Source organism: Rhyacophila brunnea, unplaced genomic scaffold (assembly GCF_057557595.1).
Source record: "Rhyacophila brunnea isolate RB1 unplaced genomic scaffold, BYU_Rbru_1.0 scaffold_13, whole genome shotgun sequence".
Classification (NCBI taxonomy): domain Eukaryota; kingdom Metazoa; phylum Arthropoda; class Insecta; order Trichoptera; family Rhyacophilidae; genus Rhyacophila; species Rhyacophila brunnea.
Window position 1 is genome coordinate 10,984,967 of NW_028232785.1, and position 25,714 is coordinate 11,010,680.

Below are 25,714 nucleotides of genomic sequence, written 5' to 3' on the forward strand. Positions count from 1 at the left end.
GTTTTGCCCAACGAAAATTTTAATTAAACTGTGCCAAATTGTTGTCTTGACGTAAAAATGACGTGGTGTACGAATCGAGGAAGTTTGCAGATGTCAGGCACCCTGGGATTGGAGAAACGATACATTGTCAAGAATAGAGGCATATTTTGCATGACAGTATGCCTTCTTGTATCGATGTCAATTCTGCAAGAATGTAAGTGGATATCAATTAATAATTAATTAATATAATATTTTGTTATTGATTAGTTATCTACCTATTTTTATTTTATAGATAGGTAAAAATATAATATAAACATAGATAATAATTCTGAAATACATTAATAACATACATTCATCACCATATTCTATCAGAAAAGTGGAGAAGTAAGCTGTTAAGATTCGACATAAATAGTGCAAACTAAACTTTGTCAGTCATACGTATTTGTTTTCATTGAACTAAAGACTATAAATGATTGCGGATAGTGTTGGTTAGTTATTAAAATTCAATTAAACCCTGCGTAAACCATGCCAATATGGCTCCAAGATTCGAATCCTGGGTCTGGAAAATGAACATATTGATTTTCAATTTGTGATGTAGTCAAAGTATGGACCTAATAGGTTGAGCAAGTGGCTGACATCCATTTCTCTTAAAAACAAAAATCTGATGATCCTGTTAGGATCGGACACGGTCAAAAGAGAAAAAAAGAAACCAAGGCATAGTAGATAATAGTAAAAAAAAATTGTTTATCTATTATGGTTTGGTTTATGCAGGGCTTTATGAATTAGAAAAAAAAACCAACTAATACCGTTTGTAATATTATTATGTTTTCTTAATTCAATGAAAACCAAATTTAATTTATTATGACTGCCCATAGGATACCTAACTTATTATGGTTTTGTTTAGTGAGGATTTAATTGCATTTTAAAAGCTAACCAGCACTATCTGCAAATTGTAGTCTTAGTTCAATGAAAACAAATACGTATACCTGATAAAGTGCAGTATGAATTATTTATGTAAAATCTAAAATAAAACAGGCTACCTCCACCGTTTGCTACTGGCCTCTACCGAGTGGAGCAAGCCCAACTATAGTCAGACCGGGGCACTGGATATCGAGTTATAATAAATTGTAGTGCTAGTTAGTGAATGCAATGAGGTCACCTGTTCGCAGCAAATGAAGATTTTTGATTGAATATTTAGTTCAAATTAATTAATGTATTGCCATTTTTCAATTCTACAGTTTACAAAAAAAGTCCTACGATCTAAATTCGCAGCTTTGTGTCCCGGCCTGAATATAGTCGGCCCTGGACTGGAGGTTGTATTATTTGTTTTTATGAACAATTTATGTTAGCCACTTGTTCAACATATTAGCTCTATACGCTGGGACCAAACATACGTTCAACAAACAACATGTGAATTTTCTAGATCCGAAATTTTAACCTGGGGCCCACGACATTATAGAACGACACGTTACCGCTCGGCCATCGCGGGCCTTAAGTGTTATGTTGTGAACGTCCCAGATTGATAATTATTTGTTATGTTTTCTTAAATAAATTATTTAGATTATTAAATCTAAATAATATGTCACGATGGCCGAGCGGCTTACGTACAGTAATTTGGCGCTGGTGTTTCATGATGGAGGACACGATGAAAATCAAACAATTTTAATTGTATTTAATTTTTTTTTAAAGTTGAAATTACTTAATAATATATGTAGCTATCCTTTTATGATGTTAGTTATATACAGTCCAATATATTTTTTAAGAAATATTTGATTTATAAAATCTATTTTTATTTAAATTTGTCAAAATAATGATCAGTTCGCTAGGTATGAGGTGTTTGAGACAGTAAAAAACATTAAATAGCCCTCCATCTTCTAAATATCTTGAAGAGTATTATATTTAGCTCCAGTTTTAGTATATCTTCTTTTTATTATTTACTTCTATCATGGACTTTTTATCTATGTAATTTTGTATAATTGTATAAAATAAGGCTATACCTCAGCTGAAGCATGGTCTAAAAAGATCGTGACTAGGCGATGCGCGGATTGTGCAAATGACGCGAGCCGAACGAAATATAATTTTTCATAAAAATCCAACATGCGTCCATTTAATCTTATGTTTATTGTTATATTACTAATAATAATAGTATATTCATTGACATGTTTTCTTTTTTAAGTACATACGTAAAGTTTTTTAGTCATCTTTATACGATTTAAGAATATTTTTATCCGACGCCACGACAAAACAAATCGACGTGCGGACACCTCGCTGTCTGTCTCCGACTAGCAACGCGGCCGAAATTACGTCCCACATACTCTTGAAAAAATTTTGCCGTTTCACTTATGTACGTTCTTAATAGAAAAATACAAAATCTATAAATATTTAAAAAAAAATATTTGAATTAAATGAATAATACATATCAATTTTAGTAATCTGTGCGCCTTTTCAAATGATAAGTATTGACAAATTAATTCTGTCTGCAATGGGTTAAGGACTTTTACCTACAACCACAGAATTATTGATTGAATTATCATTTTTTTTTAAATCACGAACTGTGATCAATTAATCTTCAGATAACAACGGATAAACCGCGACTGTGACTTGATAACCCCTGGCGAATAAACGGGGATAGAGAATACGATTGTATCAGCATATTTTTACGACCCTGGGTTTTACGACATGGCAGTCATGCAATCACAGCAAAATGCCAATATATATTCCTCCACAGAGAATACAATATTATTATTCCGAGTCAAGTTAGTAAAATTTAGGGGTAGGTATTATGATTTAACATACAAGATGTTGGTGTAATTATTAGGACGCGTCCATTGTGGGGCGAAGCGACGAGGGTAAGAAATATTCGCGACGCTTTACTCCACTCTAGATGGTTCTTTAATTTTATTTGGTTATTATAAGTAATCATCTTTGGGTCAGACTGGAAATGAATTTGAGAAGTTAAACTGGAGTTATCATTCACTTTTACTTCAACTTTTAAATTGTGGTTTTAACATGGAGTAGTTTTGTGCAGGCCTCAAGCAGAATTTGTAGGACGCATTCATTTCGCTGGGGTCTAGGACGATTTGACGCCGGGACAACTGGACGCCACGCAATTCGAAAATAAATATACGTTAGGTACTTATACGTACTTTAAAAAAATATTTAATATTATTATTTATATTTAAATTATTACATTATGCTTTAATAGTTCGTGAGAGTTTAAATATGCACACGTAAATAATGATTTAATCGTGCATATGTTTAAGTTCCAACAAAAAAAGAGTTTTTTTATTTTTATATAAAGCCTTAGGCATGGTAATTCTCAATCCGCAATAAAAAAAGCATTATATTAAGAGTAAAATGAATTAAAATTACTAAGTAGTAGATAAAAACTGATTAAAATTCATCGTCTACGTTCTGTTTACGCGACTACGACAGTGCGGCGTCCAATTGTCTTGGCGTCCAATTGTCTTGGCGTCCAGTTATCCCATTCCCTCTCGCTGTATATACTGAACCTTGCTGAAATGTTGAACAGAAATCCAAGAGTGATGGATCTGTCTTCGCAAGCACTTTCATCACGAATAATGGCTATTTAGAAAACGGTTGAGGTACTCAATAGGTACGCACACAACGCATCCACTGTGAAAGGAAAATTCCCATATGTGGATAGGACTATAGAGACAGACACGACGTGTAAATAAATTATATTTCGCATTGACTATTGAGTTTTACCGATTCAATTATATTAAAATCTGCCGCACAACGATCGGGAAAGTATCGCAAAAAATCTCATATGAATAAGGAGACTTTTAATAGTGCCGATATGTATAATGGCAATGAAGTAAAGATAAAGGAATGTTAGATCAAAATTTATCACAAAATACGTATCAAAAGAGTAAATGAATCTGGAAAAAAGCAGATACATTTTAAATACTTACATTATAGAATATAGAACATTCGAAATCAATTTGATATACTTAGTGGATGGAAACCTTGTGTCTACTTTATTTTAGACAGTTTGAAGATGGTGACATTATAGTGTAATTCAAATTTTATCTTTTCAGGTTGTAGTACTGTACTGCCAAATGACAAATCGCACGTCAATCCTTATACTCAGAAGCCAGAACAGAATTCGGATCACGGTAAAGATTCTGAGTCTGATGATGCAGATAAAAGCAGAAACGGATCATTGCTTCAAGTGCAGTTGGAGGATTATTACAATGGTGCAGATATTACGTTCATCAACCACGCCCTCGTGATTAATGTTGGTCAAAATAAATCAAAATTTGAAATAATAAGTGGAGAAGATATCTTGGAAACAACATACGAAGAAGCCGACGAAGAAGAAGATGAAAGAAAAGACGATGTCACTGAAAACCACGAGGCTGAAAAGATGTACAGAGATACGTTTATGGATAGTGTCTTTGAAAAGATTAATGGAGAAAGCATTGAATCGACGGGGAGTAACAGCGATGATTCTAAAAGTAGAGTTGTCAGAGACGTCAATGGTGAACGTCCAAAGAAAAGAGGTCATCAGATAACAGGAGATACGGTTTTACATATAAGAAGTGAAGTAAGTGATGTTATTAATTCGGATATGGGAAATATCGTGAAAGGAATGAAGAAGAAATCTGAGTCGTACGTAGATGACATCATGATACATCCTAGTGAATTCTTGCATGAAGATTTGGAGACAGAAAAAGAAGCTATGAAAGATGGAGAGATGACAGAAGATGAATTGGTTGATAAGATAAAAAAGAAAGTCTCGGAAGATGGTAAAACTGCAGATGAATTTGATAAATTTAAAAAAAAATCAGAAGTTAATGGATATAAAGTTGAAGAAGTAAAAAAAGCAAATGCTAAAGATGGGACGGTTGATAAAGAAGAAATGATTAAAGACGATTTCGGAGTAGATTTAGCCAGTGAGAAGTGGCCTCAGAAGTTGACTGGTGAAGGTGAATTAAAGACTGTCACAGATTCTTTGCAGAAAGCTAAGAAATATCCTGGGAAGATTCTGCTGAACACTTCGTCGAAGCCTGTTAATGTCGAGGGTAGCTTTTACAGGCATAGCGGTAAAAGTGATGATGGTATTGAAGACGATGCTGAAGTTGTGTCAGGACTGGACGTTAAGCAGCTCTTGGAGTGTTCTCTGCCTGCTGACTTCAGGGTTACTTCGTGGCAGAAGGATGGAGAGGTGAGTACTTTGACTTTTCTTTTCGATTTTGGACCAACTGAAATGGCCATAGCTGCCCCTTTTACCATGGATGGAAGAATATATCGATTTGCACTATTTGCGACAATTATTACACTATGCCGAATGAATTTAAGCATTTATCATATGGGCCTCCACGGAGTAGAGGTTAACAGATTTGTTTTTACGAGGAATGGATGTTAGCCGCTTGTCCAACCTATTAGATCCATACTCTGACTCAAACACAAATTGAAAAACAATATGTGTATTTGCGAGACCCAGGATTCGAGCCTGGGACCCACGAAGTTACACACCCACGATAGCCGAGCGGCTTAAGCGTCGGCCTATAATTACATACAGAATCAAAACCACATCCACTAAGACAAAATTGTCAGAAAAGGTTATTTATTACCTACTAGAAATATGCCGATGGAGCATCAATCTATGTCAGAGTATTCTGTACACCCATATGGTTGACAGAAAGTCTCCCTCAAGCCTACTTCAGACGAATAACATCTGTACATTTGTGTCAGAACATATATAATCTTTTAAAAGAAATTTTCTTAAACAGTTTTTATACAGTGTTAATTTGTTCACGTACATAGGAAGCATGCCTTAACAATATATTCAGTTTCTTGGATTTCTCTTTTTCTTTGTCGTTCCTTTATTGTTGAGGATCATGACCACCTTTGGAACGTTTTCATCATTGGCGTGACACCAATGGTTACATGGGTTCAAATCCCGTCGAGTTTCGTATTTTTTCAAATATGATTTTTTCTAGTGAGTGTGAGGTGTTTTCGAGATAGATTTAATACCTACCTATTTTGCTTTATCCGGAAGTATGGTATACGGTAAACAATCTTTTAGATCTGAATCTTCGCCACTGGAGTGTCAATCGTCATCATCATTACTCTCAGACACTGTCAATCCACTGCTGAATGAAAGTATCTTCCTGATATCTTCACTCTTTTCAGCACCTTGTCGTACACTTCCAAGTCGTTTCAATAATATTTAATCAAGCCAACTTGTTTTTTTCCAACCATGTCCGATCCTACTAGTATCAAATGGGCCTCCACAGAATAGAAGTTTGTATTAACAGATTTTGTTTTTTACGAGAAACGGATGTTAGCCACTTGCTCAACCTATTAGGTCCATACCCTGACTCACACACAAATTGAAAAACAATATATGTACTTGCCAGACCCAGGATTCGAACCTGGGACCCACGGCGTGATAGTCCAACGCTTAAGCCGCGCGGCCAAACTTGGTTTAGATCTCTCAATATCCTTAGGTTACTATTGGATGCTGTGATGCATCCAGCGACGATGTGGCCTGTCCATCTGTAGGTACTATGAATTTTGACGTATTGTATTTACGTCTTCCAGTTTTGGTTGATAGCGTGTTACAAAATATTGTTGTTTTTGTTTTAGGACATGTCCCTCCTGAACGACCCTCGTCTACAGATAGCGAGGCATGCGCTGATTGCACGAGTTGCCCGGGAGCACGCAGGTCGTTGGAACTGCCTTGGCCGTGACATCAACGGGAAAGTAGTCACTGGGAGACCCGTCAGACTCATTGTGCTGGGTGAGTGATTTCTCTGTAACTGTCCGTATTCTTCATGCTGGCATTCACGTCACGTCGCTCGCGGACGGAAAGCATTGTGACATCGCGTTCGACTGTTGCAAGTTTTCAATGGGAAGGAACGAGAGAGAATGCAGTGTTAAGATGCTGAAGCGGGGGGGGGGGGGAACCGCACGATAGCATAAAGAATACGGACTCTACATTTATTATATGTACGAAATTGAAGCATGAAATTGATTCATTTTCATCGCCAGCATGACTAATGTTAAATTCGATTTTTTTGTCCCAACAGAAGCGCCGTCTCCGCCGTATCTGGAGGTCTTCGGGCGTCGCCTGGACCCCGGCAACGTCTTCCTGCCGGCCAAGGAGGGGTCGGACCTCGAGCTGGCGTGCAGGGCCGAAGGAGGCAAGCCGGATCCGGCGCTCATTTGGGGACCGGAAGTCCCAGGATTGATCTCGTACGCGCAGAGAAACGGTAGGTACACACACTGTTATATAATTACTGATAACTATTCTGATATTCTGTCTACCAAACCACACCCGGTATTAATCGGGCGTATCACGGGACCCTACGTTTGGATGAAGTATCATTTTTATGACTGGGAATGTCTCAGAAGCAGTTACCCAAGACTAAGGTCGCCATGCACTCAAATGTGCTTTGACTGAATTTATATGACTTTAAGTGAAGAGTAGAGTGTAAGTTTTATAACTTTGCACCTTTTACTACAATGTTACGCCTCTTTCCCTGATTACCTCGGATAAAATTAGATCAAATGATATTCACTTCTTCTTCTTTCGACCATGTCCGATCCTAATAGGATCATATGGGCCTCCACGGAGTGGAGGTTTGTATAGACAGATTTTTTTTGTTTTTTACAAGAAATGGATATCAGCCACTTGCTCAACCTATTAGCTCCATACTCTGACTCATACACAAATTGAAAAAATTATACTGGTTATACCCAGGATTCGAACCTGGGACCTACGGCGTTATAGTCCAACGCTTAAGCCGTGCGGCCACCGCGGTCACTTGTATTAGTATATTATTGTACTCGTAGTAATAAGAAAATAAATGTAAAAAAATGTTTTTTTTAATATATTACATCATTTTAATCCTAGAGTCGGAGTGCAAAGTTATGAAGCATACACTCTACCCATGCGAGAAATGAGCAGGTAGAGGCAATATTAAAAATTGTAGTAAGTAACAAAAGCTAATACAAAACTGCCGAACATTCTAAGTGAAGAGATCTTCACGTTGGCAGTAGATGCCGCAAATTTTCTAAATGCAATAAATTTACCTTTGTGGCGACCAGGTTGGACTGTCCGATTGGCCCAACAGCTGGTTGAACCGACTTGAGCAGCCCTTTCCTTTCTGTACATATTTTAAGACATTCCCAGAGTATGTTGTGGTGGAAGGATGCTGTCAAGAGACATGTATACATTTATAAATGAGACAATTTCCAGCCCAGTTTTAGAGATGGCATTTTTCTTATTTTCCTCGTCTTTTTCTGTGCGCGCGCCTGCCTCCAAAGCTTTCTATTGGGAGAAGTCGTAATGAGAATTTAGCTAGTAATAATAATTATACTTTTGTCCATAACACAGTTTCCAGCCGTACCTTATGGTATCAGCCGTCATATTATGAATTTTCACTTGTTGACCGCGGAGCATTTAATGACTATATAATTACCGCATTTAAATATCATGCTAATTATATCGAATGGCCAAATAATGAGGGCACAAACGGTTATGCCGTTCGCGTGGAAATTCATAATATATTGTTATACATACATAATTCTGAAAACACTCATGAGAAAATATAGCCAATAGAAGAAATCTTTTTTGAAAAAGTAAGACACCCGGGAGGAATCGAATCTGCGTCTCTTGGGTATCGCGCCCTGTGCATTACCACTATGCTACGACTACCATGCTTAATTGCGACAAATTTTAACTATTGGCCTTTTTAATACCTGCTCACAAGTGCTCTCCAAATTAAGTTACGGTAGGCAATCGGTTTTTGTATTCTAAATTAAAGTATTTATTACTTTAATTAATAACCGACGTCACGATCACTCCAAAAGTTTCTGTTGTAACTTACGTGAACTTGCTAATAATTTTAATTAACTATTTCTTTTATTCAACGAATAATTCATAGGATTTTAAGAATGTACCATTCTAATTGAACATACATAATTCTGAAAACACTGAAAATATTTTAGACACTCATGTTTAAATTCAAAAAAGTTTTATGTTCAAAATTATTCGTTGAATAAAAGAAATAGTTAATTATACATTGTTGTGTTTTCGGTACTGATAGACGTGGATGGAGCCGTGACCATAGCCAAACTGATGGTGCGAAGGTCCCACCATAATTTGACCATCAGCTGCTCGGCGTCGCACCCATCATTAGGCGGTGACCTGGTGGCCTCCACGAGACTACACGTGCAATGTAAGTATTTACACATATCTTTACGGGTCTTTACTGATACAATTACTATTTAATATTTATATGGTTGGGCCAATTATGATCTCAATTCAATCCTTACACCCGCACAAATATCTCATACCTTACTATCCTCAATTATTGTTGTCATCCAGGCGCTCAACTATTCAACGAGTCGCCCGTGATTGATACAACGGCAGTTATTCATAGACCACGACCGTGTAAACTTGCTACAGTGTGACCGTCATCCAAGCAATAATTCAATTCGAGTGTCTGTACGAACTCAGAACTCAGTCAATTAGACCATATATCAAGCCGTGTTACCGGCACAGGGTGTGTCATACGTAACATATCTGTACGATCTGTGAAGCGCTAAATCTGATATGGTTTGAGCGAACGTTGCATCTCATCATTCATACAAACTTATCATCATCATTCATATTCATAAGTAGTGTAACCGTGAGAGTGACACTCTCACTATACACTAACTACGATGTGAGTGCATGAACCTGCGACCTGCTCCAGACAGCCGAACAACATCAAGGTTAGTGCACTAAGGTTCGAATTCCATTTAAACCGCCCTCCCCCAGCATCCACATCCACAATCATCTCAAATTACAGGCCACTAAAAAGCGTCGCTATATCGAGGTGGAAATTGAAAAATTGAACCGGAAATTAACGCTGGAAATCTGTTAATTATTTTGAAACCGGAATCCATCATTTCATATTTCGAAATTTCCAAACCGGAACTGGAATCGCTTAAAAACTCGAGATTCCATTTTGAAACTGTGTTTTAATTTTGTAATATACCTAATAGTCTGATTAAGTTGGAGTCAATTTTTAAAAACAATAATATATTAATTCAGTTTTAATCGTACTTCAATCATTACTAAAACGGTTGAATACTTACAAAGTGCGGTGTCTATATGCTCCACCTGTGAAAACATATTTTTAAGTTTATTATTTTAATTAAAAAGAGCTGCTTTTAATAAAATTAGTTAAGAAGAGAAAAAATGTACCGAATATAAATGATGTTAAACAATGAAATAAAATTACACTGAAACGTCTATATTGTCTTTGGGGAGCCCATTGACTAGTCTTGCATCCTCGCTAATGGTGTCTGATAAGTCTAACACGGGGAAACAGTTTTGATCCAGAAGCCATGGCTGTAACTACGTAGATATTTGACGGACACATGAAGCGCCTAGTTTCGAAAGCTCCTAAAACGGTTTGTGAAAATTTTTGAGTTAGATATCTATTTAGATAGATATTTTTGTTACCTATATTAAGGGCAAAGATTGAACTTGATAAAATGCCAAAAACGGTCAATAAGTAATAAATTAGGGAAAATTTCAAAACATGCTAAAATGGTTGGGTGTGCTTTTCAAATACCCCTAAAATGGAAAAGCCAAAATACACTTTCGAATGTAACGAATTAATTTTTTTTTATATAAAGTTCATAGATTTAATAGATATGATTTTTTCTCATTTTTCTCAAAACTATCCAAAATCGTTTTTGTCGTTTTTCTCAGAACTCCCTCAAATCGTTTTAGGGGGTTTTGAAACTAGGCGCTTCACATATAAATTAAAATTCTTTAGACGTCATGATCTGATACTATCACTCACGAGAAATGACATATGAGCATGCCTTGAAGAAAGGCAGTTGGAAAATAATCGTTTAACGAATAATTATCGAAAGGAAAATAGTTAAGTATATTATGTCTTAAAATAAATGAGGAAATTTCTTATGGACGCACTCTAAAATAAGCTTGTAGAAAACTTCGCCAGGGCTCCAGCTGGGCTCCTAAAATAATATTTGATCCATATTCAAGAAGAAGTCATAAACTGTAGCTATGGATATGTCTAATACGTAATATTCAGATTGAGTTGTCCCAATTTTATGTTGCTTGATTTTATTATCGAAGTACAGAGCAAAAAGGTTTAGTGACAGAAACCTGATAGGTATATGAACCCATTACGGTATTCAACCCATGTTAAGCCCAAATATATTAGACTACTCTCCCAGTCGTTTGAATCCCTGAGTTAAACCCTTTAAATTTGGCGGTTCCCAAACTTTTATATAGATGAAATTAATACAATTAAAATTGTCTTTTAATTATATAATTTTAATTTTTGCAAAAAATTAAGCCTGAAATGCGTCTGCGTGGTTCCAATTTACATCCTTTTACAGCGCTCGAAATACAAACCGGAGCGCTCGATAGTTTTACGAAAATATTAACATACTAAAGTTATCTAATTGTACCTAACTATGTGTATTTTATTAAAAAAAGTGTGTTAATTTTTTATTATATGACATAATATCTAGCTCAGTCGGTCAAATTAATATTATCACGAGACAAAGCGATAATCTTAAGGATTTTATTAACCAGGATGGTGCTTCGGTGCGCTCCGGTCCATTTCGAGCCCTGCTATGATATTTTTCAAACTACTAATGAGAAAAACTTTGGTTTATAACAATTATTGGTATTATTTATAACCACCCCTACTGTTGTATTGAGCGTGCGACATAGGACACGTTGCGTGCGGGAGACTAATAACAACAAGACTGGTAATAAAAACACATTTAGACTATTTCAGCTCAACGCTTTTATCTGTTTAAATTCATTCCATGTCCGATCCTAATAAGATCATATGGGCCTCCACAGAGTGGAGGTTTATATTAACAGATTTTATTTTTACGAGAAATGGATGTCAGCCACTTGCTCAAACTATTAGGTCCATCAGTGTCAAAGGGTGACTTTTGAAACAGGTTTGAAGTTAGGCTGTGGAGACCAGAAACATAGAACACACTTGTCAGGTATACTCACGGCAAATAAGAAGACAATACGATATTACTACTGATGAATAGGTACACACTAATGATAACGACGCACTAATTCGATAAAATTTGGCATCAAATTGAGCGATATGTATTTATACACATCAAAAATCATTATTTTTATTTAAAAAAACAATCTATATTTATTCATATGTGATTGAATGCAATAGAAGTAATTTTTTTAAATTATCTAATTATTAATTATTTTAATGATATATTATACGCAAAGCTTTAGGTTTACGCATTAGAGCCTATTGTTTTGTATGGAATGCCCCAGACATCCTGAGGTCACGTGACATAAAGTCCATAGACAAAAAACATCACCTTCCCCGGCAAATAATTATGGTATTTATTTATTTATAATACATTTCTACTTTTTTACAATATATACGACAGATGTCGTTGACAGATTAAATTATTTTTATTACGAAGGTAGGCTTTAAATAATCCCTTAGTATGGTGTCTTCGCCAATGAGGTCCATATTATAAATTACACACAAAATGTAAAACAATTGATGTGTACTTGCCAGACCCAGGATTCGAACCTTGGACTCACGACGTCATAGGCCGACGCTTAAGCCGCGCGGCCATCGTGGGTTTATAAACCATCACAACAACTACTATCACTCGATGAACAATTGACGCAACACATGAATTTTTTTATTTTAAGTTTTTTAAACTTTTAATACATATTTACAATATTTCAACATAATAATGTATTTTAATTTATTTATTAGACGTTTTAAAGTTTGCTGTACAGACAGTGCTCTAGAAATAGGTAGTGGGGTTTTTTGCTATCCAGTATAGAGTTGTGGTGTTCGATGTGTGGGTTATGGTGTTGAGGATGGTGATGAAGATGAAGATGAGTTTTATTTGCAGCGTAACGGTCGGTACGATAGTATAAATACAATGACAGTACATATTATCTAGTGAGATAGTTACGAGCTAGGTACTTAGATTCGAGTGACATTTTGATAAGTCAGTATTCGTAATTTATATAGTCAAAAGTAATACCTAAACATTATATTACAGTACATAATTATATTGAGCGAGTCAGCGGTTTAAATACGAGTAGCTGTGAATTTTATTCATTAAAATTACAGTCATAATATAATACTATGGGAATGGATATTTGATCAATAATATACTGACAGCTACAGAGTCAAGACGTGCACAGTTTGAGAATGATGTCCTCATACAAATTACGTACCTACCTAAAACCCTCCGTATGATGGCTTTATTAATGCGAGCTTCTAATGAAATCGACTTCTGGCTCAGTGCGCAAGTAGAAAATTGTCGCGAACCTTTTACAATAATTGAATCGATTCAATTGGGTGGGAGTAATTCGATCTAAAAAGGCACCAAGTGACATGATCAGGATAAACTTAGTATTTATTGTTACCTTGTTTTTTTCTTACATTCTTGTTATAATGTACTGCAGTGGCGAAAGGAAGATGTAGGCTGTGAAGATCTGGCATAAAGTGTGCACTCTAAACTTTTTCAGTCATACTAATTTGTTTCCATTGACGTAAGAATACATATATTTTTAAAATTCAATTAAGCCCTGCCTAACCAAACCATAGTTGATTAAAAAATATTCTTCTATCAAATCTCTATTAGATATAGTTTTCTGAAGGCAGTGTTTAATTTCAAATATATGCAATAGCGAAAGGTGGAGGGTAGGCAGTTAAGATACGGCGTAAATAGTGCACATTAAACTTTGTCAGTATTGCATATTTGTTTTAATTGAACTACAATTTACAGAGGGTATTGGATAGTTTTTAAAAATTAAGTAAACAACAAAAATGTAAATATCTATGTAATTTACATAATCACTGCTAGTTCATCAGTTGGCCATTCGACGTAAAAAATAATAATAAAAAAAAACAAAAAAAAACACGCGCGTTAACATGATCTTACTCCCTATTTCATTTATCATTTGTCAATTTACGGCTACGGCCGTATGTTCTAGCCTAACCACTGAGAAATGCCAATATAAATGGCTTATTTAAAAAAAAATACTACCTTATTCTTAGGTAAATTTTTATTATAAAGCAATCATTATTCGTAGGATGTTTATCACATTTGAATGGTCAAGACATAGCTTATAATCAGTATCTTTAGAATTTTCCTCAAATGTGTTTATCGTGCCCAATTTTGAATAATAAAATGCCCAATTCTTGTCAAATTTGGTCACAAATCACAAATATTATAAAATATAATTTTTTATCGTAAATATGTCACTATATATAATGTTAACATTAATTTTACTAATGATTTTGTAAATGCGTTTAAAAATTAATAAATCTAAAAAATCATGTATCCACTGAAATATGACTATATTCTAAAATATTAGATCGAGAGGTTTAAAAGAATACTATTTTATGTAATAAAAATACTTTATTCAGCCATCAAATGTTAAAAATAAATATAAAGGATAATTAGGCTTCAAAATTATATAAATGGATTATCCACAACGTTTTAGGAATGTCCAGGCTTATGCTCTGAAAATACCATAAAATCTCCATTTTGACCTACGTGCCGCATGTGGGCCCTTAATGAATTAAGAAAAACTAACGAACACCATCTGTATGTATTCTTAATAGAACGAAAATAAATAATTATGATTGAAAAAGTGTAGGTACACTATTTTTGTCAGATCGCCCATAGCATACCTAAACTATTATGCTTTGGTTTAGGCAGGGTTTAATTGACTTTTAAAATTAACGGGCACCATCTGCAATTTGTATTATCAGTTCAATGAAATCAAATAAGCATGAGTGACAAAATTTATTGTGCAATATATTTGTCAGATCTCCACAGCCTACCTTCACTCTTCGCCTCTAATGTAATGTTACCATCGTAATCGTGTGAAACGATTTATTTAATCTCGATCGATTGACTGAAGTAGAGCCAGTTTGATTGCTGTTTGACCGTGCGAGCGAACATACGATTAAAAATGTAACTTCCCCAGGCTTGTATTTTTTTCTGGACAAGATAGCGTGTTGTTATCTCGAGCCCCTTCCAATAAGTAAAAAATCAATTATCATAATACAATTAATATGATTTGTCGGATGTGTAAATTAGTATCAAAATAATTACAAGATTTTTATATACAACGTTTTTAAATTTTCTGTTGAATCATAATATAAACTTGACTTGACTAGCTTAAACGATCAAAAAAATTTGTACTTGATAAAAATAATACTGAAATGTCATTTTGATTTCCATAGTGACGCACGTATATATTAATATTAATAATTTAGTTGCTAGGACCCACTTAGCAACCAATAATAGTTTTACTTTTTACGGATTTCTTCCGAAATAACTTTTCATACAAAACAGAATTAACTGAAAATTAAATCAATTCTACTTAAACATGGCTAAACGTATTAAAAAAATGCATTGGCATCGTGTTCTGATATATTCTAAAAATTTCAAATGTCTAGCTAGTCGGGGAGTTAGTTAAAAATCAATTGAAAGATTTGTAACTGACAAACAATCACCGGAAAAATAAGAATACGAGCTAAGAAAAACGTTGTAATAATAATAATAAATGAGTAATTAGGAACCCAAGGCTGTAATGTGGTATGTTTATAATAACTAATAAAATGACTCTCTGTTGAAATTGTTACCTGTGGTTTTTGACTGATGTGTCTTTTGATTTCAGTACTATAGGTACGGTCATCTCTTTCCGGTACAACACCTCACGGTGAACGAATTTAAAGTTATTGTTTAAATATATACATAATAATATATTTTAATTAAACTCATGTGTGTTTGACTGTTCAAGTGTGCACATTATTTTCGATCTACAGTCTCATCATTATCTTTTTCTTTTGACCGTGTCCGATCCTAATAGGATCATATGGGCCTCCACGGAGTGGAGGTTTGTATTAACAGATTTTATTTTTACGAGAAACGGATGTCAGCCACTTGCTCAACCTATTAGGTCCATACTCTGACTCATACACAAATTGAAAAACAATTTGTGTACTTGCCAGACCCAGGATTCGAACATGGGACCCTCGACACTATAGTCCGGCCCTTAAGCCACGCGGCCATCGTGGGTGTTCACTATAGTAACTATCAATCTATTCAATTCGTTTTAAGAAAAGTATCCAACGAAATGACAAAAATTGATGCTGTACTTTGCGAGCTACATATAGGTCTCAGAAAGGCTTATGGATCGAAGTGTGAAGCCTTGTCAAAAAGGATCTATGTATATTACATATTATATTATATATATTTGAAAGAAGGATATTGATAAGGGTCTTTACAACCGTATGTGAATATGGCATGTGGCAAGGGAGGTATTATAACTATGAACTGCAGATATACATATATTATTTATTACAGGCCTGAGATAATACGTATCGGGGGATTCGAAAAACGATATATACAAAAAATCATCCAGTCGCCCACGGTGGCCGAGCGACAACGTGTCCCGGATTCGAATCCCGGGTCTGATAAAATTATCACGTTGTTTTCCAGGTTGTGTTTGGAGAGAGTATGCACTTCATTTGGGATTGCAATACCGAATAAAAGTACTAATAGCAGTATTTCGGTATATCCTATTGAATGCCCGGTATTCGTGAAATATATAATGAAAAAATGAGTTGTTTAAAAGCAAAAACACCACTGTCCATAAAAATACAAAGATGACATACATGTACATACATGTAATTTTATATTCTTGTCTACATGTACAACCCAACAGATTAAATACAAAATCTCCAGAAAACAGTAACAGATGAATTTAAAAATTGGGTTTACATGCAAAGTCACCACTGTGCATAATAATTATCTAATGACATGCAATTTTATTTTGCATCAAATGACAAGGATAGTGGAATTTTTGCTTTTAAACGACTCATAAATATAAGTATCTACCAATGAATAGAGATATTCATATTTTATAGCACGTGTCATTGCTGGTCTCCAAGGGCGTTGAAGGGCAATGGAAATAAACTAGACATCGCGTGACCCGACAAAAAATACAGTCATGTTAAGCCTATTATGTCAATACTTAATACATGTTGTTGCCACTTTCTATGTCAAAATTATCGGTATTGTCTGATTTTTAAAACCGGTATTTCGGTAACGATAACGGTAACGTTTTGAAATACCGGTATTGCAATCCCTAGAATTAATAGCTTTTAATATTTAAAAAAAATTGTCTGACCCATTTCTAAATAATGTAGGTAACCCATGCATTGCCTGCCCGTATTGGTTAGTTTCAAATGGATCTGATTATAGTAATTGATTTTTGTTTTGTTGTAGACGCTCCGAGGTTCGGAATAAGCAGAGTGCCAGGCTTCGGGTTTCCACTCGCTGAAGGTTCCGCGGTTTCCCTCCGCTGCGAGGTGGACAGCAACCCACCGGCTGGAGCCAGGTGGCAGAAAGACGATGGGGATCCACCGGTATGTCAAATCAAACCCATGCCATATTATTATACTAAACTAAATAAAATGCATAAGTCAATCTTCCGTTCGCAGTTTCATGTGGTAGATCTATGGTAGAGTTTTAATGAATAGTCTTAAGAGCATACTTCAGTGAAACGGCAAATAATTTTCAACTATAGGTGCGACGAAATTTCGGACTCGCTGCCGATCGGAGAGCGATAGTCGAACTATGAACACGTCAATTTGTTTTGTGATGACGTCGGGGGAATTAATTCTTAAATCGTGTAAAGATGACTAAAAAACGTTACCCATTTACTCGAAAAAGAAAACATGTCAATGAATATATTATTATTATTACTAATAGAACAATACACATAACATTAAATGGACGCATTTTGATTTTTTTTGACAAATCATGTTTTGTTCTGCACGCGTCGTTTGCACAATCACGGCGCGTCCCAGCTGAAGTATAGCCTTAAGACATCAGTCATTATCAGCTGGTCGGAAATCTTCAGCATTACCGAGTGAACTGAAGGTGTTTGAGAAGAAAATAAGAAACGGGAGAGTTTGAGAGTATCTTATCATTAAAATAAACTTCTTCACGACCCGATTAAAAAAAATCTTTATTTGCTTTTTTCAAATTTAGAATTCGTATAATGGGCCGTCCATATTTATGACGTCACACTCTAGGCGTGTCAGAGAAAAGGTGACGTCACAAAGTAAACAAAAAATATAAAAGATCTGAAAACACAATATTTTGGATTGGAAATTAAGGAAAATATTTAAACGTTTTAACGTTCAGAGGGGGGGGACTATCAAAAATGTTATGTAATAGGTATAGACAGGGTGGTAAAAGGCTATGTGAAAAAATGTGACGATGGGGGGGGGGGGTTACAAATACCCAAAATCGTGTGACGTCACAATATGTGGCGTATTTTTTCTTTCACCATATCTATTTTTATACGTCTTCTTTCTGTATCGCTCTCTCCTACACATTTATATATGCTTTCTCTCATGCGTTACTGAGAGATAGATTTATAAACCAAGATACGGTAATATCTACATGTGTTCTAGGTGGCTCAGAGCGCTGACGGTTTCTTGAACTTCACTTCAGTACGACGAGAGCATTCTGGATGGTACAAGTGCATTGCAAGCCACGCTTTCGGAAACTACTCTTCCATCGGATATTTCCTCAACGTCAGATGTGAGTATTGCTATAAATATTTTTGTTTTTAATGCTGGATGAAATCGCAAAACCTTGGGCTATGCTATACTTATTTACAAAAATTACATCGCTGTAAGCACGTTAGGCTGAAATACCTACAGCCTCAGATCATCTGATAATATGACATCGTGTAATCTTATGTATGCATTGTATGCGTGAAATGTTCAATATCACTTTCAACTTTTTTTATTGCAGGTATTAGTATCATCCACACCCACGGTGGCCGCGCGGCTTAAGCGTTGGACTATCACGCCGTGGGTCTCAGGTTCGAATCCTGGGTCTGGAAAGTACACATATTGTTTTTTAATTTGTGTGTAAGTCAGGGTATGGACCTAATAGGTTGAGCAAGTGGCTGACATCCATTTCTCGTAAAAAACAAAATCTGTTAATACAAACCTCTACTCTGTGGAGGCCCATATGAGCCTATTAGGATCGGACATGGTCGAAAAAAAATTAGTATCATAGTTGATTACGTATTAGTATTATGTACGTGTCTGTCTAGTTAGGCAAGCGGACAATCAATTTATTATACATACCTATAGACAGGTGTCGAAGTGCAAATTATATTATTTTTGGAGTACATAATAGTAGGCATTTTTCTTAGTAAGGAAGGCTTGGCTAAAATACCTACAGCCTCAGGTAATCTGATATTGTGTTTTTTTTTATAATACGTGTGTAATCGTATGTATGTGTTGTATGCGTGAAATGTACAATATTACCTGCAGCTTTTCTTATTGTGTTTATTATTGTCATGTTGTTATTATTGCTTGTCTAGTTAGGCAAGCGGACAATCAATTTATAATACATACCCAAAGACAGATGATTGTAGCATATTTTTTTTAAGAAGGTAGGCTTTGCATAATCAATAATATGGGGTCTTTACTACTGGCATGACGTGGTACCTCCAAGAATCCACGTAGCTCCTGATACAATTTTTCTTGTCATTGTCTTTTCAGATGAAGTCGACGTCACGCAAGAGCCAGATTTCCAACAAGCTGCCACAGGAAATAAAATGGAAGTGGCTTTGGGTGGAGCCTTGCAGCTTCAGTGTCCTCCAGGTGAAGATATCTTCTTCTTCACTGATTACTTTTACTCCTGTAGAGCATGTGACGCCAATAAGATTTTTTGTCACTTTCTTGGCAGGCACAAACAAACATTTCCTTATGAAAGTCTGATCGCCGGATGCAGAGATGTCGTTATTAAATTTACCTAAAATAATAATTGACGAATGTTTGGTGATTTGAGAAACGTATGTAAAATGCAATATAAAACAATACTAAATTTCGTTGAAACTTCAAACAAAATTTGTATGGAAAGCATTTATCCAATTGAGTGCGTGACACAATAATTCACTTTTATGACATATGTCATTATTGATTGGTGAATACCCGCGCGGCTTAAGCGTTGGACTATAACGCCGTGGGTCCCAGGTTCGAATCCCGTGTCTGGTAAGTATACATATTGTTTTTAAATTTGTGGGTGTCAGGGTATGGACCTAATAGGTTGAGCAAGTGGCTGACATTCATTTCTCGTAAAAAACAAAATCTGTCAATACAAACCTCTACTATGTGGAAGCCCATATGATCCTATTAGGATCGGACATGGTCGAAAGAAGAAAGAAAGAAAGAATACCCAAACCTGACCTAACATAACGTAATACTCCGTTTACACGTGGATGGATTTACTGTACGTATCATCGTGGCCATAATAAGAAAATGCACGTGTAAGCATGTACCTAATATCATGCAAGTTGCAAGATACATGCATGCATCAAAAATGTTCGGAAGCTTCTGAGTTTTCACGTGACAGTTGGATATGTTAGATATCTGCGCCTGCGCAGTAGAACGACAGTGGCAAACCTGCCGGTAAAAAAACTAACTACACCGCGCAGACTCATTTTGAGGTTAACCGATTTTCACCACCCGTCAAATAGTACCTACTGTAAAATGACAACATCGCGTCTCGCTTACTCTTGAAGAATGAGAGTGGCGAGACAGTTAGCACTTTTACGTGTAAATAATTATTATCGTCATAGTTTAAAATACTCACCATTGCTACAAGTAAATCCATGCACGTGTACAGGCGCTATAATGTTAAGTGGCAGTTAAAGACATTCGACAACGACAGCGACTCGCGACACTACATGACGTATATCTTGGTCGTAGAGTTAGAAAGTCTAGCATAACTATGAATCTGGTATCTGGTCTTCAGCATTTCAGGGGGACAATCAAATGTTATTATAATATTGGTACTGTCTTTAAACCTACAAGTAACTCTGCCATTATTGACCTGAGTCCGTGACAACTATCTTAAAATTCGGGAGCATTAGTTGTTCTCCCAAGGAGGAGGACTAACCTGCCATTGATTATGCCAATTGGGAGGGCAATAACTCTGTTCAACCAAATCGCTTCGGATGTTGATATATTCCACCTACGTGAAGATGAGTATAGGTGGACGTTGTTTTATAAATTCTTAAAATAGGGTCTGCTTAGCTCATTCGGTGTAGGTAGGTGTAGGTACTTCCTTGTACTTATCTAATTTATATTTTGTTGTATTTACACTTTTCTACTGTTTAATAACTTCATACTGATCTATTTCTTTTTTGAACATACATACTTTTGAAAACACTCTTTTCGGTATCGCGCCCTGTACATTACGACTATAAAACTACGACTCCAATACTTAATTGCGACAAATTTTAACTATTGGCTTTTTTAATACCTGATCATAAGCGCTCTATAGAGTAAGGAGAGCTAATAGAGTTACGCATTTTGTATACAATACTGTCTAATAATATTTCTTTGTTTCTAAATGTCATGTTGTCTTAAATTAATAATTTGTAATGTTCACTATATGTAATAATAAAAAAAAATCATTATATTATGGTAAGCCGTATTCATGAATGTAAGTTAACATATTCGGAATAATAATAATGTGGTTACATTCTACTTTATACAAACGTATTGTCGAATCGATTGTGATTGACTTCACTCGGTATGTTTCCAGGAAGTGCCGGTTGTTGGGGGCGACCAGGCTCGCTTCTTCAAAAGCAGGCTGGTGAACTCCGATGCCGAGGATTGGCGAAGGAGGACGCCAGAAAATTGGAGATGCTTGCGGCGGCCGTTAGTCAGAAAGGCTAGTTCGACTCGCATAAGATAGCATGCATTTATTTCTAGATTAAGTTGAACGCTCTAGTGTTGCAGTGCATAAGGCGATGGTCTTTCATCCGGGAGCTCTGGGTTCGAATTCCGGTGAGGACACAATATAATTATGTGATTTTTTCAAAGCCGCACGGCCAACGTACGTTTATAAAGGCTACTAGGCTATTACTAGATGCAAAACTGTGCAAATTTGTCATCATTATTATTATTTATACTGACATCAATACCGACATAATTTTGAAACCACATAAACATGCACATTATAAGAAAATTTGGATTGTGAGAAATGGTAATTGAAAGCACATCTTTTACTGTCCGGGTGAGTGGTGTAATTGTATTGCATTAAGTAATCCATCAATGAATCGTGTGAATCTATACCTACTAATAATCAAATCATATATGTGATTTCTAAATATTTGTCAAAATATTTGATTAGCATTTTGACTATTTCCACGAATCTAATCAAGGTTCTCTTAGTCCGGTACGTAAGGCATTGTCATTTCATCTGGGGGCTCCAGGTTCAATCTCAGTGAGGTCACAAGACTACTAGACCAATATTCATGAAACATGCACAGCTTGTAGACTACATTATTGGTGCCAATTCAATTTGTTACAATTACGGAAACTCTCAAAAATACCTAACGCACTTGCAACAATTCATCACGAAAAGGTGACAGTGTTGCTAACTTACCACATCTAGTATTTTTAATAAGATTGCAAAATTCGTATCTGGCGTATGCTGTTAAATGTAGTATTTTTCGTGTATATGCATGACGTTAGCCGTTCGTAATTTTGCCGCTGTTTTCATTTATTTTGATCACTCTATGGAGTAATAGATTATTATATCTCCTCCCCGAATTGTCTGACGCGCGCTGATTCAAACTATTTGATAAAAACTGCGAAATGTCCTAATCTAAGATACATTTCTGGAATCAGGTGCCAGAGAAGACGGCGGACCCCCCGTCGCAAGGGCCATCGATCCTTCGGCCTCCATCGCCGTCAACGAGGGTAGTCCCGCGGAGCTGACGGCAGAATTTTGTGCGGACCCTTCAGCAACGAGGGTTGTCTGGCTGGGAGCCGGCAGGGCGCTACAGCCTGGTCACACAATTGGCTCTCTCCAGGCGCACTACACGGAGGTATGTATAATATTGATTCACAACACTGATATTTTCAGCAGTACGTTTAGGTTTTTGACGGATTGGCTTCTTAAGATCTCAAAAATTACCATTTCACTTGAAGTTTCCAATTAAATTACGAATAGTAAGCTTTGTACGTCGATTATTTTGATCATAAATTTCACGTAATGCCCGAAACGTAACTAACTCGAATATATTCATTACATTTTGTAATAAATTTTCACAATTTTTATACCCTGTATAACTGTGTATCTTTTCATGGTGATTTGCCAAACAATACTGAATACAAATGATAATTTTGGTGGGAATCAGAAAAGAAAAAGGGTTGCTATGACGTTTTAAAAATCTACAGTACTTATTAATTTGACAACCGTGGCATATCCGCCCCTTAAATGGAGCATATGAACACCACACGACGCCACCAAGAATCCCTGTCGCTAGTCAGCCTTCTTGCGTCGTTCCATATCATATCAGCATCCCGTAGCTCCGCCGTATACACTTTATAATAGGTATATAGTATTTAGCGGCCTTTCAGGACGACGGAATCTGGTTGGCTTGAAGAACAGGCAAGCTACGTTGAGGTTCTCTTCTGGCATCCGCAGCACGTGGCCAAGCCAGGTCCAAAGTTGCCTTTTCACTCTCAGCGTGATGAGAGGCTGCTTGCTAACTTGGTACTTGCATTACTCCTAAAGTCATACCACACCCAGTATCTGTCGCAAACATCTGTCCTCGAAATTCAGTATACGGTTGCTGTGGGCCTTCGTAAGGTGTCATAATTCGCTACCGTAAAGCAGCACTGTCTGAATGCAAACGTCGAATAGGTGGCATTTGGTTTTGACATTGTTAGTCCCAGACACTCCGTATCGAGTTGAATGTTGCTCCAAAAACCTTTATTAACCAATACTTAACATGCATTATTCATATATTATATTTGTATATATTCAATTACAGAATTCAACGTCTACATCAGGGTGCAGAACCGCTGTGCTGTCCATAGGCAGGGCCTCGGCCTCAGAGCACGCGGGGGAGTATTCGCTGGTAGTCAGGTCTCCGCGAGGCCTCGCCGAAGCCGTCTTCAGCCTGCAGGTGAGGCCCAAGCTGGGCCACGTCTGGAACTTCGCAGGGGAAGACGAGGAAACCGGCGACACTTCGAATAGGGGGGCGAAATTAAATTGTCTGTCTTTACTGTTCCGTTTACTGGTTGGAATTGTAGCTATTTGGTAGAACTCCATTATTGACGAAAAGTTAAATGATGTACGTCGTTTGTATGATACCGTTTGAAACATAACGTCGTCAAATCGTTGTGTGCTTATTAAACGTTGGGATTAAACAACTATCAATAATAATTAATAATATTCATTGGAGTACATAATATTTTTTTTACATAATTTGGGTTTTGGATTGTCTTACCCGGAGCTGATTCGATTGCGAGGTTCTACTTCTTTTCTTTCGACCATGTCCGATCCGAATAGGATCATATTATGGGCCTCCACAGAGTGGAGGTTTGTATTGACAGACTTTGTTTTTACGAGAAATGGATGTCAGCCACTTGCTCAACCTATTAGGTCCATACTCTGACTCATACACAAATTGAAAAACAATGTGTACTTGTCAGACCCAGGATTCGCTCCGGTGTCAGTTCAGGTTCAATACATCACAAAATTGGAACCGTGGTTCTGGGGTTCTGTTCTGGTTCATTAAAAGACAAAAAATACACTTACCTACTTATGTCTAGCAGCTCAAGTTTTATTTTAATTCCAAACGTCAAAAATTAGATGTCTTGTCTACCGATTCGTAGGAACACAATTCAACAAAGGGATTCCGGTTCCAAAATAATTAATGGGTCCTCAAGATTTTAGGGTTCCATTCCGGTTCCAATTCGTGCTCTGTTTTTTACTCCTCGTTGTAGAGGCCATGGTGAAAGAAAACATCGATATACACCGAAACCTTAACACTAATAACAGAGACGACCAAGGACTTGTAATACGAAACTTTAAACTTCGATGGTAGTGCTATTTATTTCTCATAATTTGAATGCAATACGGTTGCAATTCTGTGTCACGGCCTGTATTGTCGGTTTTGAGAGACGATGGAACAAAAATAGATTTGGCAATTATTTATTCATATTATTTTGTCATTTTTAATCATCGTAATAACACTACTGACTTTGATTCATAGATGACGTCAGGATCGCGCAAAATTTTACAAATAAGTATTTAGAAAAATAGTTCTTTCACATACGGAGTGTAGGGTTACCACAAGGATGTTTCTAATAGGTTTTTTACAAAACCCCACCATATAAAAAAAGATTTATTCCTCATAATTGTAAGATACTTTTTGTTTTTTTTTCAAATTAATTTACAAAAAGTGATGCCAAAACGAAACACCATTAATGAATATTATTTTAATAAATATATATATATATATTAAAATATAATATATAACATTAGATTTAATGGCCTGTTATACTGTCTATGTTGATATTTATAACTAAAATGTATACTTATGTAGATGTAACTATCGTTTATATACTTAAGTACATATTATATGCAAATGTGTAAGAAGTTATCTATATTGCAACTAATATAACTACATAATATTATTATCATTATGATACGTTTATTTTCAAATACCGATAAGTCCACAAATAAATAAATTATTTGAGGCTATTGGTTTCAAAGTCAGTTATGTTCATTTTAATTGTGTTTAATCTCACCTTAATACTACAACTAGATAACTCTGATTTGGTAATTGTTGGGA

At 36.0% G+C, this 25,714-nt stretch overlaps 1 protein-coding gene across 1 annotated transcript; it reads left to right on the forward strand.

The window, feature by feature from the left end:
- LOC147076465 (uncharacterized) lies at window positions 1–25,470 on the forward strand. Its single transcript, XM_085940888.1, has 11 exons — window positions 1–193; window positions 4,041–5,170; window positions 6,598–6,751; window positions 7,041–7,223; window positions 9,063–9,194; window positions 17,311–17,450; window positions 18,507–18,636; window positions 19,614–19,715; window positions 21,664–21,792; window positions 22,755–22,954; window positions 23,906–25,470. The coding sequence occupies exons 1-11, from the start codon at window positions 58–60 to the stop codon at window positions 24,176–24,178; spliced, it is 2,709 nt and encodes a 902-aa protein (XP_085797014.1). The 5' UTR covers window positions 1–57; the 3' UTR covers window positions 24,179–25,470.
- Window positions 25,471–25,714: the final 244 nt, after the last annotated feature.

Coding starts and splice junctions, on each gene's coding strand:
- LOC147076465 (XM_085940888.1), top strand. CDS start 58: ATGACGTGGTGTACGAATCGAGGAAGTTTGCAGATGTCAGGCACCCTG. Junction 7,224..9,062: donor CTCGTACGCGCAGAGAAACG/GTAGGTACACAC, acceptor CGGTACTGATAG/ACGTGGATGGAGCCGTGACC. Junction 9,195..17,310: donor CACGAGACTACACGTGCAAT/GTAAGTATTTAC, acceptor GTTTTGTTGTAG/ACGCTCCGAGGTTCGGAATA.